This window comes from Coregonus clupeaformis, chromosome 2, assembly GCF_020615455.1.
Source record: "Coregonus clupeaformis isolate EN_2021a chromosome 2, ASM2061545v1, whole genome shotgun sequence".
In the NCBI taxonomy this organism is placed as follows: domain Eukaryota; kingdom Metazoa; phylum Chordata; class Actinopteri; order Salmoniformes; family Salmonidae; genus Coregonus; species Coregonus clupeaformis.
Genome location: NC_059193.1, coordinates 16990128 through 17011686, shown reverse-complemented (window position 1 = coordinate 17011686; position 21559 = coordinate 16990128). Strand labels below are relative to the sequence as shown.

The 21559-nt window shown below is 45.9% G+C and overlaps 1 protein-coding gene across 1 annotated transcript in view; it reads left to right on the top strand.

Annotated features, from left to right (window-relative positions):
• Positions 1-21559, top strand: part of LOC121533628 (neuronal acetylcholine receptor subunit alpha-7-like) — an 82438-nt gene that overhangs the window by 14217 nt on the left and 46662 nt on the right. The window contains exons 2-4 of the mRNA XM_041839747.2: positions 7013-7152; positions 18918-18962; positions 20315-20424. Coding sequence (XP_041695681.2) covers positions 7013-7152; positions 18918-18962; positions 20315-20424 — 295 coding nt within the window. The remainder of the gene's footprint in view (positions 1-7012; positions 7153-18917; positions 18963-20314; positions 20425-21559) is intronic.

Below are 21559 nucleotides of genomic sequence, written 5' to 3'. Positions count from 1 at the left end.
TTTTGGCATTCCCTGCTTTCTTTTTCCTTGAGGGTTGTTATGTTTAATGTATATTTTCTGAGTGTATGTTCAATCCATCTCCTGATTACATTGCTGATGGGCTCCTGTTTAATTTTTTTCCACAGGTCATGGTCGGATATTTTGCTTGGCCAACATCTCCTCAGAATGTAACGCAGGAAGTTGTTGATGAAGACTTGTTGTTTATTGATTAGGGATTGTGTGGCTTTCCATGTTTCGCAGCCATAGAGAAGAACATATTTGACATTTTGTGTTGAAGATGCGGATCTTGGTGTTTATGGAGAGCTGTGATGAGCGCCGTAGGGGGCGGAGTGTCCTGAAGGCATGTCAAGCTTTTGATGTTGCTTCCAAGATAGACGAAGTCAGGCACGTTTTCAATAGTTTCCCCGTCTATCGTGAGTTCTTCGGGGGATTTGGTGTTTATTGTCAGTGTCTTGGTCTTCCCCACATTTATTTTGAGGCCAAGTTGTCTGCTGTTTTCCTGTAGTCTGTTTTTTGTTGCGTTTGCCTGTGACTTCAGAGACCAGAGCCAGGTAATATGCTAAACTCAGGTCCTCCAGTTGAGTGAATGGGCTCCACTGGGATCCCTGTTTTTTTATGTGCTTTGGTTCTCGTTATGGTCCAGTCGATGGCTATTAGAAAAGCAAAGGGGATAGTAAGCAGCATTGGCGTATTCCAGTTTTGATGTGAAATGTTTCCATTGGCGGTGACCTGGCCAGTTGTCACGCCCTGGCTCGGGGGACTCTCGTATGTTGAGCCAGGGTGTTAGTTTCTATGTTTTGTGTTGTAGGTTGTGGGTCTAGTTTGTATTTCTATGTTGGCCTGAGTGACTCCCAATCAGAGGCAACGAGTGTCAGCTGGTTGTCTCTGATTGGGAGCCATATTTAAACTGTCTGTCTTTCCCTTGGTTTTTGTTGTTTCTTGTTCCGTGTTGGTTCGTGTATGTAACCAGGGACGTCACGTTTTCGTTTTGTTGTTTTTGTTCGTGTGTTCATTCATTTAATAAAATGTTCGCATTCAACGCTGCGCCTTGGTCCTCCTCTATGTATGACGATCGTGACAGAAGAAACCACCATAACAGGACCAAGCAGCGGGAAGAAGAGAGAGGATGGACTTGGGAGCAGTGGAGTAAGAGTCTCGACTGGGCCAAGCCAAGCGAAGAGGAGAGAGGTTGGACTTTGGAGCAGTGGGGTGAGAGTCTGGCGAGAGACATGGAGGCCTGGTCCACGGGGAGAGACGCCCAGAATTTTTTTAGGGGGGGGCTAACGCCGTGGACGACGGGCCAGCAGGAGACCGCGGCAGAGCGGCCCAGCGGATTGGCAGAGGAGGCCGCCAGGTTACGGGGGCCACTGGTCGAAGAGGGGGTGGAAGATGTAGAGGCACGGCGAGAGGTACTGGCGTGTGTTACCAGTCCGGTCCGGCCTGTTCCTGATCCCCACGTAGGGCCAGTGGTGTGTGTTCCCAGTACGGTCCGGCCTGTTCCTGCCACTCGCACCAAGTCTACGGTGCGCATCGCCAGCTCGGCCCGGCCCATTCCTGCTCCCCGCACCAAGTCTGTGGTGCATTTTGTCAGCCCTGTCCGGCCCGTTCCTGCTCTCCGCACCAAGTCTGTGGTGCGCGTCGCCAGCCCAGTCCGGCTCATTCCTGCTCCCCGCACCAAGTCTGTGGTGCGTTTTGCGTCCAGCCCTGTCCGGCCCGTTCCTGCTCTCCGCACCAAGTCTGTGGTGCGCGTCGCCAGCCCAGTCCGGCCCATTCCTGCTCCCCGCACCAAGTCAGTGGTGCGTTTCGTCAGCCCTGTCCGGCCCGTTCCTGCTCCCCGCACCAAGTCGGTGGTGCGCGTCGTCCAGCCCGGCACGGCCGTTCTCTGCTCCCCGCACCAAGTCAGTGGTGCGCCGTCAGCCCGGTCCGGCCCGCTCCTGCTCCCGCACCAAGTCAGTGGTGCGTTTGCGTCAGCCCGGCTCGGCCCGCTCCTGCTCCCCACACCAAGCCAGTGGTGTGCGTCGTCAGTCCGGCACGGCCCGTGCCTGTTCCACCGGTGGCGGGTCCGGCACCGGTCAGGTGCTGCTTCACGCCGGAGCTAGAGCAATCCGCTCCACCAGTGTTCAGTCCAGTTCAGCAGGGCCAGACCGGACCAGGGGTACTTTGGGGGGTTAGAGAGCGAGTGGGGATCATGCCCGGAGCCGGATCCGCCGCCTAGGCGGAGTGCCCACCCGGTCCCTCCCCTGTTGTGTTTGGTTGGCGCGGTCGGAGTCCGCGCCTTTAGGGGGGGGTACTGTCACGCCCTGGCTCGGGGGACTCTCGTATGTTGAGCCAGGGTGTTAGTTTCTATGTTTTGTGTTGTAGGTTGTGGGTCTAGTTTGTATTTCTATGTTGGCCTGAGTGACTCCCAATCAGAGGCAACGAGTGTCAGCTGGTTGTCTCTGATTGGGAGCCATATTTAAACTGTCTGTCTTTCCCTTGGTTTTTGTGGTTTCTTGTTCCGTGTTGGTTCGTGTATGTAACCAGGGACGTCACGTTTTCGTTTTGTTGTTTTTGTTCGTGTGTTCATTCATTTAATAAAATGTTCGCATTCAACGCTGCGCCTTGGTCCTCCTCTATGTATGACGATCGTGACACCAGTGAACACTTCATATATACTATATTCATATATTTTTGATGGACGCCATAGTGCTGTAGCATTCCATAGACTGTTTCTGTCTAGACTATCGAAGACTACGAAGTTGATGTGTAATGGTGTCAGACATTCTATGCACTGTTCGACGATTATCCTGAGTGTTCCAATGTGGTCTGTACAGGAGTAGTCCTTCCTAAAGCCTGCTTGTTCCTTTTGGAGTCTCTTTTTGAGTGAGTCCTGCATCCTATCCAATATGATCCAACAGAGGATTTTGTTGGGGATTGAGAGGAGCATGATTCCTCTCCAGTTTTTGCACTCACTGAGGTTGTTTTTCTTGGCGACTGTAACAATCAAACCTGTCTTCCATTCTGACATTCTAGCATCCAATTCTCACTCTTGACTTGAGCTGTAGTATACTCTTCCTCCCCTGGGCTTTCAGGTGAGTTTGGCCCAGTGGACTCATGGGCACCCTTCTAGGGTAGTCTGTTCGTTCCAGGTTTTGGAGAGGTTGAGTGTCCATGGTTTCGGTTTCTATAATAATTTTTAAAACAACTTCCAATTGGCTCATTCATCCCCACTCCTCTCCCCTGTAACTATTCCCCAGGTCGTTGCTATAAATGACAATGTGTTCTCAGTCAACTTACCTGATAAAATAAGGGTTAAATACATTTAAAAAAAAGTAGCCCAGTCAGCTGTGTTCACTGTTATCTGCAGTGGTCGTAGATCATTTTCCTTTAAGGCTCCATGATCAAGAGGCGGTGTGATGAGGTGATTTCGAAGGAGTCAGGCGCAGGAGGGTAAATCACGGAATAACAGGATTTATTCTGAAACACAGAGTTACACAGTAATGCGTCAAAACACTCCATTGCGCAAAACGGGCGCACTGGAAAATACAATGCACACAGGGAAATTACCCGGTGATACAAAATACACGGAGCTCCACCGAGCTTCTCTATCCTCCACAAATAACAATCACACACAAAGACAAGGGGGCAGAGGGAACACTTATACAGGTACTGATGAGGGGATATGAACCAGGTGTGTGTAATAAACAAGACAAAACAAATGGAATGATGAGATGAGGAGCGGCAGTGGCTAGAAGGCCGGTGACGACGTGGTTTTAAATATCAAAAGTAAAAGTATAAATCATTTCAAATTCCTTATATTAAGCAAACCAGACAGCACAATTTTCGTGTTTAAAAAAACCCCCATTATGGATAGCCAGGGGCACACTCCAACACTCAGACATAATTTACAAACAAAGCATTTGTGTTTAGTGAGTCCACCAGATCAGAGGCAGTAGGGATGACCAGGGATGTTCTCTTGATAAGTGTGTGAATTGGACAATTTTCCTGCCAAAATGTAACGAGTACTTTTAGGGGTCAAGGAAAATGTATGGATTAAAAGTTACATTATTTTCTTTAGGAATGTAGTGAAGTCAAAGTTGTCAAAAATATAAATAGTAAAGTAAAGTAAACTACTTAAGTAGTATTTTTACTTAAGTACTTTACACCACTGGTTAGAACTGCCGGGAGTTAACTCCCACCGGCATAGCTCTAAGGGGTCATTGAGGTACAAAAGCCCCCTCACCAGGTAACAGTCCCAGAGGAATGTAATATATCAGAGAGGAATAAAACATGAGAGAGGGAGAGTGGAAGGGGATAATGTTTTTGCAAAGCTGCATATTATGCAGGAGACATACAGATGCAATGATGTGCATTATGGACAAATATAGATGTACAGTATGTAGATTGCATTATCTCAACATCTTTTCAGAACCCATAGGCCTATGCATTATACAGTAGATGCTGAATTGCTAATATTTATATCAATACACAAGTTGTATGTATTGATGTGAGTATGGATAGCTAATTTAACCACCGTTATCAAAGGCTGTGTGCAATATGGGTGCTGTAAAGAAGGTGTGTATATATGGGTGTATAGATATGCAGTATGGGTGTATATATATAGTATATAAATGCATAGATACTGTGCATTCGGAAAGTATTGAGACCCCTTGACTTTTTCCACATTTTGTTACGTTACAGCCTTATTCTAAAATGGATATAATTATTTTTTTCCCTCATCAATCCACACATAATACCCAATAATGTTAAAGCAAAAACATGTTTTTAGAAATGTTTGCAAATGTATTACAAATTAAAAACAGAAATACCTTATTTACATAAGTATTCAGACACTTTGCTATGAGACTCGAAATGGAGCTCAGGTGCATCCTGTTTCCATTGATCATACTTGAGATGTTTCTACAACTTGATTGGAGTCCACCTGTGGTAAATTCAATTGATTGGACATGATTTGGAAAGGCACACACCTGTCTATATAAGGTCCCACAGTTGATAGTGCATGTCAGAGCAAAAACCAAGCCATGAGGTAGAAGGAATTGTCCGTAGAGCTCCGAGACAGGATTGTGTCGAGACACAGATCTGGGGAAGGGTACCAAAAAATGTCTCCATCATTCTTTGCACTCTACTTGTCTCTTGGCTTCCCTTGCTAACGCTCCATGATTTCTCTGTTTCTCTCTCTTACATGGATATGAGACTGTCAGTGCGTGTATGCATATGACTGAGTGTGTGTATGTGAGCAGCAGTGCTTGTCTTCCACAGTCTGCCATGCCTGGTGTTGGCTGTCCAAGGGGGCGAGAGGTGTGAATCCAAAACAAACATGTACTGTAGACTACAACTGCTTCCCTCTATCTATACAGTCATCTATGAACCAACCCAGAACAGTGTGTCTAGGACTGGAGTATTCTCTTATGACCACTGTCTGCACATTTCGGTTATGCATTCATTTCTCTCTCATGTATGAGGAGAACACATTTAGGCCATGAATATGTTTAGCCATAGTTCTGAACAAACTCCCTTTTAGGATCAGTTAACCTCTTAAGGATCTGACCCCTTTTTTCAATTTTCACCTAAAATGACATACACAAATCGAACTGCCTGTAGCACAGGACCTGAAGCAAGGATATGCATATTCTTGATACCATTTGAAAGGAAACACTTTGAAGTTTGTGGAAATTTGAAATTAATGTAGGAGAGTATAACACATTAGATCTGGTAAAAGATAATACAAACAAAAAAACATGTTTTCTATTATTGTTTTTGTTCCATCATCTTTGAAATGCAAGAGAAAGGCCGCAATATAATATTGCAGTTTAGGCACAATTTAGATTTTGGCGACTAGATGGCAGTAGTGTGCGCAAAGTTTCAGATTGATCCAGTTAAGCATTGCAATACTGGACTATTTTGTAACAAGTCTGCCCAAATGTGCCGAATTGGTCAATTGATACATTTTCAAGTACACAACTATAGAGAACATACAAAAATGATATGGTAATACTAAATGTACCTTTACACACTCCCAGGAATGTCATACATGATGGATCATTAGTTTATATACTAACTTTCACACATCTAGATGGCCGGGCGGGGTGGGTGTGGCGCCAGAGACAGCAAGGGTTCAAACTGTAGAACCCAGTTCCTACATTTGAATATAAAATTGGATTTTATCAAACAAAACTATGCTGCAATTTATCTCTGGGACCCTTAGGATGACAAATCAGAGCAAGATTACTGAATGTAAGTACATTATTTACCTTCAGAGGTGAATGTATTAAACCAGTTGCTGTGATAAGTTTTTTGTTGTTGTGCACTCTCCTCAAACAATAGCATGTTATTTTTTCACTGTAATAGCTACTGTAAATTGGACAGTGCAGATAGATTAACAATAATTTAAGCTTTCTGCCCATATAAGACATGTCTATGTCCTGGAAAGTTTGCTGTTACTTACAACAGTCATGCTAATCACATTAGCGCATGTTAGCTCAACCGTCCCGTATACAGGACACCGATCCCATAGAGGTTAATGAACAGCCTGTTGTGGTGCCAGTTGGCGCTAGACTAACACAACTGTGATGCCCGGGTGTTTAATGTCCATTGTCCTTATCTGACCAATGCTGCAGGTGGTGTAGCTATCTCCTCTCCTCTCCTCTCCTCTCCTCTCCTCTCCTCTCCTCTCCTCTCCTCTCCTCTCCTCTCCTCTCCTCTCCTCTCCTCTCCTCTCCTCTCCTCTCCTCTCCTCTCCTCTCCTCTCCTCTCCTCTCCTCTCCTCTCCTCTCCTCTCTTCTCCTCTCTTCTCCTTTCCCCTGGCCTCAGCTTTAGAGATGGATCTTAATGGGATCAGTGGGAGAGAGGGAGGAGAGGAGAGAGGAGAAGAGTCAAGGGGATGAGAGCTGGGCCAGCAAACACATCATCCTAATCGCCACTGACCCCCACCCACCCAGCCAACTGAGAAACTGTAGAATATACATTTAATTAACTAACATGAACTCTCACTCGTTCCCTTGTTGTTCCCCAGGGTCCCTACAGGGGGAGCACCAGCGCAGACTGTACAAGGAGCTGATGGCCAACTACAACCGCCTGGAGAGACCAGTGATCAACGACTCCTCTCCTCTTCTGGTGGAGCTGGGAATGACTCTGCTGCAGATCATAGACGTGGTGAGGGAGGGACTGTGTGTGTGTGTCGGCGTGTGTGTGAGAGGGGGAGGGGGCATGAATTTGTTGGCTAGTTGTTTATGTGTGTGGAGGTGTATGTTGATTAAACAAGGACTGACACTTTCACTACTGGTGTGTAAGAGAGATGTTGAAGCTTCGAACATTGTCTGTTGAGAGGGCGTGTGTGTGTGTGTGTGTGGAGGTGACGTACAGTGGCAGGTATGTACTTCTGAGGTTAGGTGACGTATCTGCAGATGTGTAGATGTAATGCGCTTCCGCTGTTTGGCTCCTGTTATATAACACCTCCCAGACAGACGCTCTCACGCACACACACACACACACACACACACACACACACATGAATGTGCACTCTGTGTATACACTGAGTGTACAAAACATTAGGAACTCTTTCCATGACATAGACTGACCAGGTGAATCCAGGTGGAAGCTATGATCCCTTATTGATGTCACTTGTTAAATCCACTTAAATCAGTGTAGATGAAGGGGAAGAGACAGGTTAAAGAAGGATTTGTAAGCCTTGAGACAATTGAGACATGTGTTGTGTATGTGTGCCATTCAGTGGGTGAATGGGCAAGACAAAAGTTTTAAGTGCCTTATGAACAGGGTTATGGTAGTAGGTACCAGGCGCACCGGTATGAGTGTGTCAAGAACTGCAACAGTGCAGGGTTTTTCATGCTCAACAGTTTCCCGTGTGTATCAAGAATGGTCCACCACCCAAAGGACATCCAGCCAACTTGGCACAATTGTAGTAATCATTGGAGTCAACATGGGCCAGCATTCCTGTGGAACGCTTCCGACGCCTTGTGTAGAGTCCATGCCCCGACGAATTGAGGCTGTTCTGAGGGCAAAAGGGGGTGCAACTCAATATTAGGAAGGTGTTCCGAATGTTTTTGGAACTCAGTGCATTGCCAAATGAAGAAAAATGTGCCGACTTGAATGTCAGTTCCTCACAAATGTAGACTGATGCACTCTCTGTGTGTGTGAGAGAGAGAGTCTCACCAGAGGGATTCTAATGCATCATATTTCTTGCTTGAGCAAAGATCCAGAAACTCCGTCACACTTTTCCCCAAGCTGTGTGTGTGTGTGTGTGTGTGTGTGCGCTGATAGAGTACTGCACCACAATTCCATCGCCTCACAGTCAGAACAGACCCATGCTGAGACTCTGACACATGGACACATCACCACCCCATAGTAGGCATGTTCTTGTCATTAGGTCCTCAGTGTCCCTATCATTCATACACAGAGGATCAGACAGACGTTTACACGCATGCACACACACACACACACACACTTCAGTGACCTGTGAAGGGTATGATCATACTTTTATAATGACCTTCTTCTCATTCAATACTCTCTATTCTATCCTCTATGAAATCTAAATGAATATATATGCATGTGGTAAAAGCTTCAAGACAATGGTTAAGAGTGTTAGGAGTGTAAGGAGTATTAGAAGTGTTACTATACACATTTCCATATGTTAGCTTAGTAGAAACACAGCCCCGGACCCTTAGACCTTAGGAGGTTGATAAGGGGTCTATACAGAATTTGCATACGGCGCCGACAGAGCGTAACGCAGTGTTGTAGTGTCGTTTTTCGGCACAAAAGGGGCAGCTTCTTGTAGTGCGTTCCGACATGTGACGTACTCCCGTGCCACATGAAAATGGTCCTCTGTAGCTCAGCTGGTAGAGCACGGCGCTTGTAACGCCAAGGTAGTGGGTTCGATCCCCGGGACCACCCATACACAAATATGTATGCACGCATGACTGTAAGTCGCTTTGGATAAAAGCGTCTGCTAAATGGCATATTATTATTATTATTATTAAAATTGTAATGCGCCGTATCATCCCTTCCGTAGCCGTGGGGGCAGTGTTGTGTAGGCAATGAAGCTTGCTTGGTTCCTTGATCTGATCTATAGGTTATGCATCAAAGTAGTCTATTTTGCATTGATAAGCAAGTATAAGAATATTTGCCAGGGCATATTATTTCATTATAAATCTGATTATTTCACATGGAGATGTGGGAAGCTAAAAGGCTAGCTAGCTTGCAGTGTTTTTAGCCAGGCTAAAGCCAGCTAGCCAGGCTGCCAGCTAGCTACTACTAGCAAGGGAAGGTGAAAGACAAAAATAACATACTTTGCTATCGCCCCCTAGTGAATGGGTGTGGGACCGGCGAGGATATCATGTTACCAAAAGGTGTCCGCTACTACAGAAATCCCACTCCATCCACGTGCACGCACGTAGATCAACGGAGTGGAGCTTGTAGTAAACTTTAAAAGTGTGTTAGGGGTGTGTAGGGTGTGTTAGCAGTATTAGGAGTGTATGTCCTCTCTCTGTCATATTCTCTTCTCTGTCACAAGTGGAAGGGTACCAAAAAATGTCTGTTTTTTCCCCTGGCTGTCAGTCAGTTGGTCAGGGCTGTAGAAAACAACAAGTGTGTCTGTTAAACACACAGAGAGAACCAAACTGTTTCTGTGTTAAATATGGGTTTTACAACAGCCAGATGTTTGATCACATTCGTCAGCCAGACTCTGAGGAAAGGAAGAGGAAACAGAGAAATAGAGCCGGGGGGGTATTTTATAGTGGCTCTGAAATGGGTTTTGTGTGTGTTGGCTTTGGCTCACTCAACTCACTCAACTCTCTCTCTATTCAGAGTTGACTGAGTGAGAGAGATGTGTAGGCGTTTTACTGAAGTCTCCTAGATTTAAATAGATTGGAAACAATGAGGAAACACAAACGCATGGATACACACACAACCATACTTCATTAATAAGTGCATCGAGGACTTCATCCCCACAGAGACCGCACGTACACATCCCAACCAGAAGCCATGGATTACAGGCAACATCCGCACTGCTGCTTTCAAGGAGTGGGACACTAATCTGGATGCTTATAAGAAATCCTGCTACCCCCTCCGATGAACCATCAAACAGGCAAAGTGTCAATACAGGACTAAGATTGAATCCTACTACACCGGCGCTGATGCTTGTCAGATGTGGCAGGGCTTGCACCAGTGACGCGAGGCTACCAGATGAGCTAAATGCTTTCTCACTTCGAACCATGCATGAGAGCACCAGCTGTTCCGGACGACTGTGTGATCACACTCTGTAGACGATGTGAGTAAGACCTTTAAACAGATTAACATTCGCAAGGCCGCGGGGCCAGAAGGAATACTAGGACGACTACTTAGAGCATGCGCTGACCAGCTGGCAAGTGTCTTCACTGACATTTTTCAACCTCTCTGTGACCCAGTCTGTAATACCTACATGTTTCAGGCAGACCACCATAGTCCCTGTGCCCAAGAACGCCAAGGTAACCTGTCTAAATGACTATCACCCCGTAGCACTCACATCTGTAGCCATGAAATGCTTTGAAAGGCTGGTCATAGCTCACATCAACACCATCATCCCAGACACTCTGGACCCAGTCCAATTCACATACCGCCCCAACAGATCCACAGATGACGCAATCTCCATTGTACTTCACACTGCCCTTTCCCACCTGGACAAGAGGAACACCTATGTGAGAATGCTGTTAATTTACTACAGCTCAGCGTTCAACACCATACTGCCCTCTAAGCTCATCACTAAGCTCAGGACCCTGGGACTGAACACTTCCCTCTGCAACTGGATGCTGGACTTCCTGACGGGCCACCCCCAGGTGGTGAGGGTTGGCAACAACACATACGCCATGCTGACCCTCAACACGGGGGCCCCTCAGGGGTGCATGCTTAGTCCCCTCCTGTACTCCCTGTTCACCCACGACTGCGTGGCCAGTCACGACTCCAACATCATCATTAAGTTTGCAGACGACACCGACGACAACAAGACAGCCTATAGGGAGGAGAGACCTGGTAGTGTGGTGCCAGGACAACAACTTCTCCCTCAACGTCAGCAAGACAAAGGAGTTGATTGTGGACTACAGGAAACTGAGGGCAGAGCACGCCCCCATTCACATCGACAGGGCTGTAGTGGAGCGGTTCTACATCACTAAGGATCTGTCATGGTCCACACACACCAACACAGTCGTGAAGAGGGCACAACAATGCCCTTTCCCCCTCAGGAGGCTGAAAATATTTGACATGGGCCCTCAGATCCTCGAAAAGTTATACAGCTGCACCATCGAGAGCATACTGACTTGTTGCATCACCACTTGGTATGGCAACTGCTCGGCATCCGACCGCAAAGCGCTACAGAGCGTAGTGCGTACGGTCCAGTACATCACTGGGGCCAAGCTTCCTGCCATCCAGGACCTCTATACCAGGCAATGTCAGAAGAAGGCCCAAAAATTGTCAAAGACTACAGCCATAGACTGTTTTCTCTGCTACCGCATGGCAAACGGTACCGATGCACCAAGTCTGGAACCAACAGGACCCTAAACAGCTTCTACACCCAAGCCATACTAACTGCTAAATAGTTAGTAAAATAGTTAACCAAATAGCTACCTGGACTATCTGCATTGACCCTTTTTGCACTAACTTTTTTGACCCATCGCATACGCTGCTGCTACTGTTTATTATCTGTAACTTTATTCCTAGTTATATGTACATATCTACCTCAATTACCTCGAACATCTGCACATCGACTTGGTACTGGTACCCCGTGTATATAGCCATGTTATCATTACTCATTGTGTATTTATTATGACTTTTATTATTAGGTGTTTAACTTTTCTATTATTTCTCTATTTTCTGTCTCAATGCATCGTTGGGAAGGGCCCGTAAGTAAGCATTTCACTGTTAGTCTACACCTGTTGTTTACGAAGCATGTGACAAATATCATTTGATTTGATTCACACACAGTCCTTTCAGCCTTATCTCAGAACTACTCTGTGGTCTGGTTATAGTGTTTTGGTATGGCTCCTTTGGTGTGATCTAGAGGAACCCATGATTTAGTGGTCTAGTGGTCTAGATGTTTTGGTTATTGTCGGTGAATGGTCTGGTTTAGTCCCCTGGTGTGTTTTTTTTGGTGTGGTCCAGTCCTGTGGTCTAGTTGAGGTCTGGTCCAGTCCTGGGGTCAGGTCTAGTTGAGGTCCAGTCCTGTGGTCTAGATGAGATCTGGTCCAGTCCTGGGGTCTAGTTGAGGTCTGGTCCAGTCCTGGGGTCAGGTCTAGTTGAGGTCCAGTCCTGTGGTCTAGATGAGATCTGGTCCAGTCCTGGGGTCTAGTTGAGGTCTGGTCCAGTGCTAGGGTATAGTTGAGGTCTGGTCCAGTCCTAAGGTCTAGTCTAGTTGAGGTCTGGTCCAGTCCTGGGGTCTAGTTGAGGTCTGGTCAGTCCTGGGGTCAGGTCTATTTGAGGTCTGGTCCAGTCCTGGGGTCTAGTTGAGGTCTGGTCCAGTGCTGGGATATAGTTGAGGTCTGGTCCAGTCCTGGGGTCAGGTCTAATCCAGGTCTGATCCAGTCTGTTGGTCTAGTCTAGTGGTCCTGACTCAGGGCAGGGCAGTGAGACTCAGATGGTGAGGGGGGCCCATGGGTCCTGTGTGGGAAACACTCAACGCATGATTCAACCCTGATTGGCTAACGGGACGGGCACAGCTGCCACCGCTCCACTGGGCATTGGTGTGTTTGTGCATGTCTGTGTGTTGTTGATGTGTGTGTGTGTGGTTTATCCTACCAGCTCTCACAGTCTCAAGTCAGAATTAGACGTTCATCCATGTTTCTCAAACTTCAAATTTCAAAATGTTTAAGGTTAACTTTAGGCATTAACTCAGAATGTTTAAGGCTAGGGTTAAATTCAGGCATTAACTCCAAAATCTTAAGGTTAGGCATTAACTCTGAATGGTTAAGGTAAGGATTAATGTTTGGGATGGGCTTAAAACAAAAATATCAAAATCAACCTTCTATTGCTGGAGTCGAACATGCAACCTTTAGCCCTTTAGAATCAGAGGCAGATGTTTACACCCATCCTCCATCCCTGTCTACAACACCAGGCAAAACCGAAACCTACTTGAAGGTAACAGCGCTCACTGTGGCCCCTAGTTGCTGGTTTCCACATCATCTACCGACGTCCTCAGACATGGATGGACGTTGAATACTGACTTGTATCACGGGTGACCTGGCTGGGTTTATCATGCAGAGCCATCTTTAGTTACGTTAAACACTCAATGTGGCCCAATGTTAACCTGGACTATGCATAAAAAACAACCTACCTTTGTCTCTACTCAGATTTCTATATTGAGTAGGTGAGAATGTGTCACATGATTATTTCTGAGGAAGAGCTGCTTTAAGCATGAAATCTCTCCCTGGGGTCCATATGTCATATGTAACCTTCCAAAGTAGCCTACCTGTCACCATAGCTACAGCACCGCTCTACACATGGTTCACTGTATCAAGGTTTCAGACAATAACATTACTGCTTGATTACGTGTAATGGTTTAATCACTGGCAGTAATTTCTCTAGATCAAAAGTAATAAACTCATTTGGTATTCCAGTAGCTGATTAGCATAGTCAATTTAGCCTTTCTGACACACTGGTCATTGATCAGGCCATCTGACTGAAAACAAGCTAGGCTTCAGTAGCTATTGTAAGCCAGCACAACTCATATTAACATAGCAGATTCAGTATTAGCCTAGCGTAGTCCAAATGGTCTCAGAGCCTGCTTCTGTTAGCATAGCACAGGGGATATTTGCCAGGATACTGTAAGTGAGTGCTTCGCTACACATTGATCCTCAGGGAAGCACTGATAACTTTAGCGTTATTAATTTATTTATCACCTTTATGTAAACAACATTGACTGACTGGTGCTCCAGCGTTTTTAGGTCAGGTCACCATTCCTCCCAGACACGCTCACACGTGCGCACACACACACACTGAAGGAACGCACATACAGGTAACAGACAAAATAAAGGAAACACCAACATAACGTGTCTTAATAGGGTGCTGGGCCACCACGAGCTGCTAGAACAGCTTCAATGCGCCTTGGCATAGATTCTGGAAGTGTCTGGAAATACAGTGCCTTCAGAAAGTATTCCTAACCCTTGACTTATTTCACATTTTGTTGTGTTACAGCCTGAATTCAAAATAGATTAAATCAATGTTTTTTTCTCACCCATCTACACACAATACCCCATAATGACAAAGTGAAAACATGTTTTTAGAAATGTTAGCAAATTTATTGTAAATGAAATACAGAAATATCTGATTTACATAAGTATTCACACCCCTGAGTCAATTCTTTGTAGAAACATCTTTGGCAGCGATTACAGCTTTGAGTCTTTCTGGGTAAGTTTCTAAGAGCTTTCCACGCCTGGATTATGTAACTTTTGCCCATTATTATTTTCTAAATTCTTCAAGCTCTGTCAAATTTGTTGTTGATCATTGCTAGACAACCATTTTCAGGTCTTTCCATAGATATTCAAGTAGATTTAAGTCAAACTGTAACTTGGCCACTCAGGAATGTTCACTATCTTCTTGGTAAGCAACTCCAGTGTAGATTTGGCCTTGTGTTTTAGGTTATTGTTCTGCTGAAAAGTGAATTCATCTCCCAGTGTCTGGTGGAAAGTAGACTGAACCAGGTTATACTGTAGGATTTTGCCTGTGCTTAGCTCCATTCTGTTTATTTTTTATCCTGAAAAAGGTTTCCTTCCTCTAGGGCAACTGAGTTAGGAAAGACGCCTGTATCTTTGTAGTGACTGGGTGTATTGATACACCATCCAAAGTGTAATTAATAACTTCACCATGCTCAAAGGATATTTAATGTCTGCTTTTTAATATTTGTTTTACCCATCTACCAATAGGTGCACTTTTTTGCGAGGCATTGGAAAACCTCCCTGGTCTTTGTGGTTGAATATGTGTTTGAAATTCACTGCTCGACTGAGGTGGAGTACAGAAATAATATAGTCATTCAACTTATCAATCAATCAATCAATTTTATTTTATATAGCCCTTCGTACATCAGCTAATATCTCGAAGTGCTGTACAGAAACCCAGCCTAAAACCCCAAACAGCTAGTAATGCAGGTGTAGAAGCACGGTGGCTAGGAAAAACTCCCTAGAAAGGCCAAAACCTAGGAAGAAACCTAGAGAGGAACCAGGCTATGAGGGGTGGCCAGTCCTCTTCTGGCTGTGCCGGGTGGAGATTATAACAGAACCATGCCAAGATGTTCAAAAATGTTCATAAGTGACAAGCATGGTCAAATAATAATCAGGAATAAATCTCAGTTGGCTTTTCATAGCCGATCATTAAGAGTTGAAAACAGCAGGTCTGGGACAGGTAGGGGTTCCATAACCGCAGGCAGAACAGTTGAAACTGGAATAGCAGCAAGGCCAGGCGGACTGGGGACAGCAAGGAGTCACCACGGCCGGTAGTCCCGACGTATGGTCCTAGGGCTCAGGTCTCTCAGTTGGCTTTTCATAGCCGATCATTAAGAGTTGAAAACAGCAGGTCTGGGACAGGTAGGGGTTTCGTAACCGCAGGCAGAACAGTTGAAACTGGAATAGCAGCAAGGCCAGGCGGACTGGGGACAGCAAGGTGTCAGCATGCCCGGTAGTCCTGACGTATGGTCCTAGGGCTCAGGTTCTCAGAGAGAAAGAGAGAACGAGAGAATTAGAGAGAGCATACTTAAATTCACACAGGACACTGGATAAGACAGGAGAAGTACTCCAGGTATAACCAACTAACCCCAGCCCCCCGACACATAAACTACTGCAGCATAAATACTGGAGGCTGAGACAGGAGCGGTCCGGAGACACTGTGGCCCCATCCGAAGAAACCCCCGGACAGGGCCAAACAGGAAGGATATAACCCCACCCACTCTGCCAAAGCACAGCCCCCGCACCACTAGAGGGATATCCTCAACCACCAACTTACAATCCTGAGACAAGGCCGAGTATAGCCCACAGAGGTCTCCACCACAGCACAAACCAACTTATTATGTGACTTGTTAAGCAAATATGTACTCATGAACTTATTTAGGCTTGCCATAACAAAAGGGTTGAATACTTATTGACTCAAGACATTTCAGCTTTTAATTTGTAATTCATTTGTAAAAATGTCTAAAAACATAATTCCACTTTGACATTATGGGGTATTGTGTGTAGGCCAGTGACAAAAAATCACAATTTAATCCATTTTAAATTCAGGCTGTAACACAACAAAATGTGGAAAAAGTCAAGGGGTGTGAATACTGTCCGAAGGGATGTGACACCTTTATTCCAGTAGAAATTCCATAATTTGGTGTTTTGTTGATGCACCCAATATATACACTATATATACAAAAGTATGTGGACACCCTTTCAAATGAGTGGATTTGGCTATTTCAGCCACACCCGTTGCTGACAGGTGTATAAAATCGAGCACACAGCCATGCAATCTCCATAGTCAAATGTTGGCAGTAGAATGGCCTTACTGAAGAACTCAGTGACTTTCAAGTTGGCACCGTCTTAAGATGTCCTGTGTAGCTCACTTGGTAGAGCATGGCGCTTGCAACGCCAAGGTTGTGGGTTTGTTTCCCACGGGGGCCAGTGTGAAAAATGTATGCACTCACTAACTGTAAGTCGCTCTGGATAAGAGCGTCTGCTAAATGACTAAAATGTAAATGCCACCTTTCCAACAAGTCAGTTTGTCAAATTTCTGTGCTGCTAGAGCTGCCTCGGTCAACTGTAAGTGCTGTTATTGTGAAGTGGAAACGTCTAGGAGCAACAACGGCTTAGCTGCGAAGTGGTAGGCCACACAAGCTCACAGAACAGGACTGCTGAAGTGCGTAGCGCGTAAAAATCGTCTGTCCTCGTTTGCAACACTCACTACAGAGTTTCAGACTGCCTCTGGAAGCAACGTCAGCAGAAGAACTGTTCATTGGGAGCTTCATGAAATGGGTTTTGATGGCCGAGCAGCCGCACACAAGCCTAAGATCACCATGCGCAATGCCAAGCGTCCGCTGTAGTGGTATAAAGCTCACCGCCATTGGACTCTGGAGCAGTGGAAACGCGTTCTCTGGAGTGATGAATCACGCTTTACCTTCTGGCAGTCCAAATCTGGGTTTGGCAGATGCCAGGAGAACGCTACCTAGCCCAATGCATAGTGGCAACTGTACATTTTGGTGGAGGAGGAATAATGGTCTGGGGCTGTTTTTCATGGTTCTGGCTAGGCCCCTTAGTTCCAGTGAAGGATAATCTTAAGGCTACAGCATACTATTACATTCTAGACTATTCTGTGCTTCCAACTTTGTGGCAACAGTTTGGGGAAGGTCCTTTCCTGTTTCAGCATGACAATGCCCCCGTGCACAAAGCGAGGTCCATACAGAAATGGTTTGTCGAGATCGTTGTGTAAGAACTTGACTGGCCTGCACAGAGCCTTGACCTCAACCCCATCGAACATCTTTGGGATTAATTGTATTGCCCAACATCAGTGTCCAACCTCACTAATGCTCTTATGGCAGCAATGTTCCGACATCTGGTGGAAAGCCTTTCCAGAAGAGTGAAGACTGTTATAGCAGCAAAGGGGGACCAACTCCATATTAATGCCCATGATTTTGGAATGACATGTTTGACGAAAAGGTGACCACATACTTTTGGTCATGTAGTATAAGTGTTACATTGGGTTGAGATCTGGTGACACACACACACACACACACACACACACACACACACACACACACACACACACACACACACACACACACACACACACACACACACACACACACACACACACACACACACACTTTAAACCCCCTATGCTCCTTTGAGACCCATCTTTCAAAGCCACTGAGATCTCTTCTTCTAGCCATGGTAGTCGTGTTTCCAATGATGATGAAGAATATGAAGTAGACATTTTTTTAAATGTCCCTTTAAGTTATGAGGTTTCTGCAAGTAATTTCTTGTGATTATGATTACAGGGAGTGTAAAGGGCAGTAACGGGGCGACACGCTTTTGTTCTATTTATATTTTGGCACTTAAGGAGATGTTCCGGAACTTTGGCCACTTTGGTATTTTTTTTAATCTCCCGCTTTGGGCTGGATGTGTCAATGTGTAGTTCATACATGCATAATCTATGCGCAGAATTACTGTCTTACCTCAATTAGCCACGAAATCCCAACGGCTAGGTGACACAGCAGAGAGAGAGAGCAATGACATACTGCACATATCTGTACATATATGGTGTAGTACACAATTTTCGGGGACCCGTTTTGGCTCTTGAGCGCTACTTTCAAAGCGACTGGCTATAAAGCATGCAAATCTTCTGGAAAGTCTCTTTAAGATAATGCTGGATTTGATGGCATGTGGTGGTTGTGTTTGTTTGTGAGAGAGAGAGAGAGAGAGAGCGAGAGAGCGAGAGAGCGAGAGAGAGAGAGAGAGAGAGAGAGAGAGAGAGAGAGAGAGAGAGAGAGAGAGAGAGAGAGAGAGAGAGAGAGAGAGAGAGAGAGAGAGAGAGAGAGAGAGAGAGAGAGAGAGAGAGAGAGAGAGAGAGAGAGAGATTACATCTTGCTAAGTGCCCAATTTACTCAGATCAAGCAGTCTGAATTCTCTCTCTCTGCTGTGTGTTGGGTTGTTTAGGTCCATGGGGCTTGTTGTTTGAGATTGAAATGAGGCATCTAATAATTATGTGCTACATGCCTCCACTGAAACCAATGCGTAGAAAAACACTGTGGTTACATAAATGCAGCTTATAGCGAGGTTTCACAGCCCAGTTGTTTTGTACCCATGCCAAACAGCTACAGTAGACACTCATCAAAACCTTACCTTTTGCTATTCACTGCAATGATTTCCTATTGTAGCCATTTAATTTAATTGTTATTTTCCTCTCTGTTTGGTCAGGATGAGAAGAACCAGGTCCTGATGACCAACGCATGGCTACAGCTGGTGAGTAGAAATGGTTGAGTACTGAATGACACTGTGACCCATTATATCCCCCATCCCACCAAAAAGGCAGTAACACCATGTCGAATTGATATGCCACAGGGGTTGTCTGGTAGGACCACATCCTATTAGTTGTAAATTGAGATAACAATAGCCTGCCCATATTGTCTCTTGAAATATTGCTTCTGTTGAGTTAAAACTTGTCGTTTATCTTAGCCAGTCTGAGCTTGATCCAACATATTGGATTGGACATAAGCTTAGATTGCTTATCCCGATGTTTCCTTGGTAATCTGGAGGATACATGCTTATAGAGAGTTGATGAGGTTGAATTTGTGGGAGAGGCATGTAGTCCACCTTGTCCAGTCTGGTCTCTGTCATTGACATGACACACAACCAAGAGAACAATGCCTCCACTCTCCACAGTCACTAACCAATTTCTCCATCACTTAATTTTAATGTTATTTTTTATAGAGTAATTTACTCCTTTATATAAGTCCTCCTGACATAATTCATCATTTTCCTATTGTCCAATTAGGACGTCAGCCTCAATTTTCTAGCCAATCACTCAGCGTTTCATTGCTGTGTGGTTTATGCGACGCTGGCTTTGGCATATTATCAGATAACCCCCTCAGGCTCAGAGTCCAGGTGGGCCATGGGAAATATATTTAAATGTCTGTCAACTAGCGTGAATTCACAAGAGACAAGTGCTGTCACAACCCTTCAGTTGACAGACTGCCAAGACCCAAGCTCAGACTGGATCTGTTATCAGAGAATCAGTGAAAAGCCCTGTGGAACTTGCTGGAAGACAATCTCAGTTGTGTCTCTTTACTCTACTCTTCTTTTCTTGTCTTTATTTTGACCGTCTCTCTGTGTTCTATCCTCAGCACTGGACTGATGTGTCTCTCTGTGTTCTGTCCTCAGCACTGGACTGATGTGTCTCTCTGTGTTCTGTCCTCAGCACTGGACTGATGTGTCTCTCTGTGTTCTGTCCTCAGCACTGGACTGATGTGTCTCTCGGTGTTCTGTCCTCAGCACTGGACTGATGTGTCTCTCTGTGTTCTGTCCTCAGCACTGGACTGATGTGTCTCTCTGTGTTCTGTCCTCAGCACTGGACTGATGTGTCTCTCTGTGTTCTGTCCTCAGCACTGGACTGATGTGTCTCTCTGTGTTCTGTCCTCAGCACTGGACTGATGTGTCTCTCTGTGTTCTGTCCTCAGCACTGGACTGATGTGTCTCTCTGTGTTATGTCCTCAGCGCTGGACTGATGTGTCTCTCTGTGTTCTGTCCTCAGCACTGGACTGATGTGTCTCTCTGCTGTGTGATTATCTCTGTGTCTCTCTGTGTTCTGTCCTCAGCACTGGACTGATGTGTACCTGAGCTGGAACCCAGAGAACTACCCCGGGGTTCAGAACCTACGTTTCCCCTCCAGCCAGATCTGGACCCCTGACATCCTCCTCTACAACAGGTGTGCTCCAACAACGCCCATCTTCTCCCATGATCCTCCTCTCCTCCCACAACGCCCTCTTATCCCACAACCCGCCCTCACCTCCCATCACCCTCCTCTCTCCTCCAATAATCCTCTCCTCCCATCATCCTTGTCTCCTCCCACAACCCCCTCTCCTCCCACAACCCCCCTCTCCTCCCATCATCCTCCTCTCACAACCCCTTTTCTTCCCATAATCCTCCTCTCTCCTCCCATCATCCTCCTCTCCTCCCATCATCATCCTCTCCTCCCATCATCCTCCTCTCCTCCCACAACCCCCCCTCCTCCCATCATCCTCCTCTCACAACCCCCCTTTCCTCCCATAATCCTCCTCTCTCCTCCCATCATCCTCTTCTCCTCCCATCATCATCCTCTCCTCCCATCATCCTCCTCTCCTCCCACAACCCCCCTCTCCTCCCACCATCCTCCTCTGTCCTCCCATAATCCTCCTCTCCCCTCCCATAATCCTCCTCTCTCCTCCCATCATCCTCCTCTCTCCCATAATCCTCTTCTCCTCCCACAACCCCCCTCTCCTCCCATCATCCTCCTCTCTCCTCCCATGATCCTCGTCTCCTCCCATCATCTTCCTCTCATCCCATAATCCTCTTCTCCTCCCACCCCCCCCTCCTCCCATCATCCTGCTCTCACAACCCCCCTCTCCTCCCATAATCATCCCCTCTCCTCCCATGATCCTCCTCTCCTCCCATCATCCTCCTCTCCTCCATCATCCTCCTCTCCTCCCACAACCCCCCTCTCCTCCCATGATCCTCCTCTTCTACAGGTGAGCTCCCATACTCTTGTTCTACAGGTGGTGCAACCTCCATCCCTGTTAAATGACAACTTTGTGATGCAGTCATTTATGATGTATCCTTTCTTGGGATGACTTTAGAGCTGACAATGTTTATATCATAAACCAACAGCAACGGAGCATCTGTGACCTGGCATCAGTCTGCCTGGAGGGACAGGACCTGAATGTGAGATATGTTTATGGACGTGTTTAGTTTGGAAGTCTCCCAATGTGTGTGTGTATCTGTTTGTGTGTGTGTGTGTGTGAGAGTTAGCATTGAGAGGCAGCTGGGTATATGTGTTTTTAGATGTGCAAGTGTTTGGGATTTAG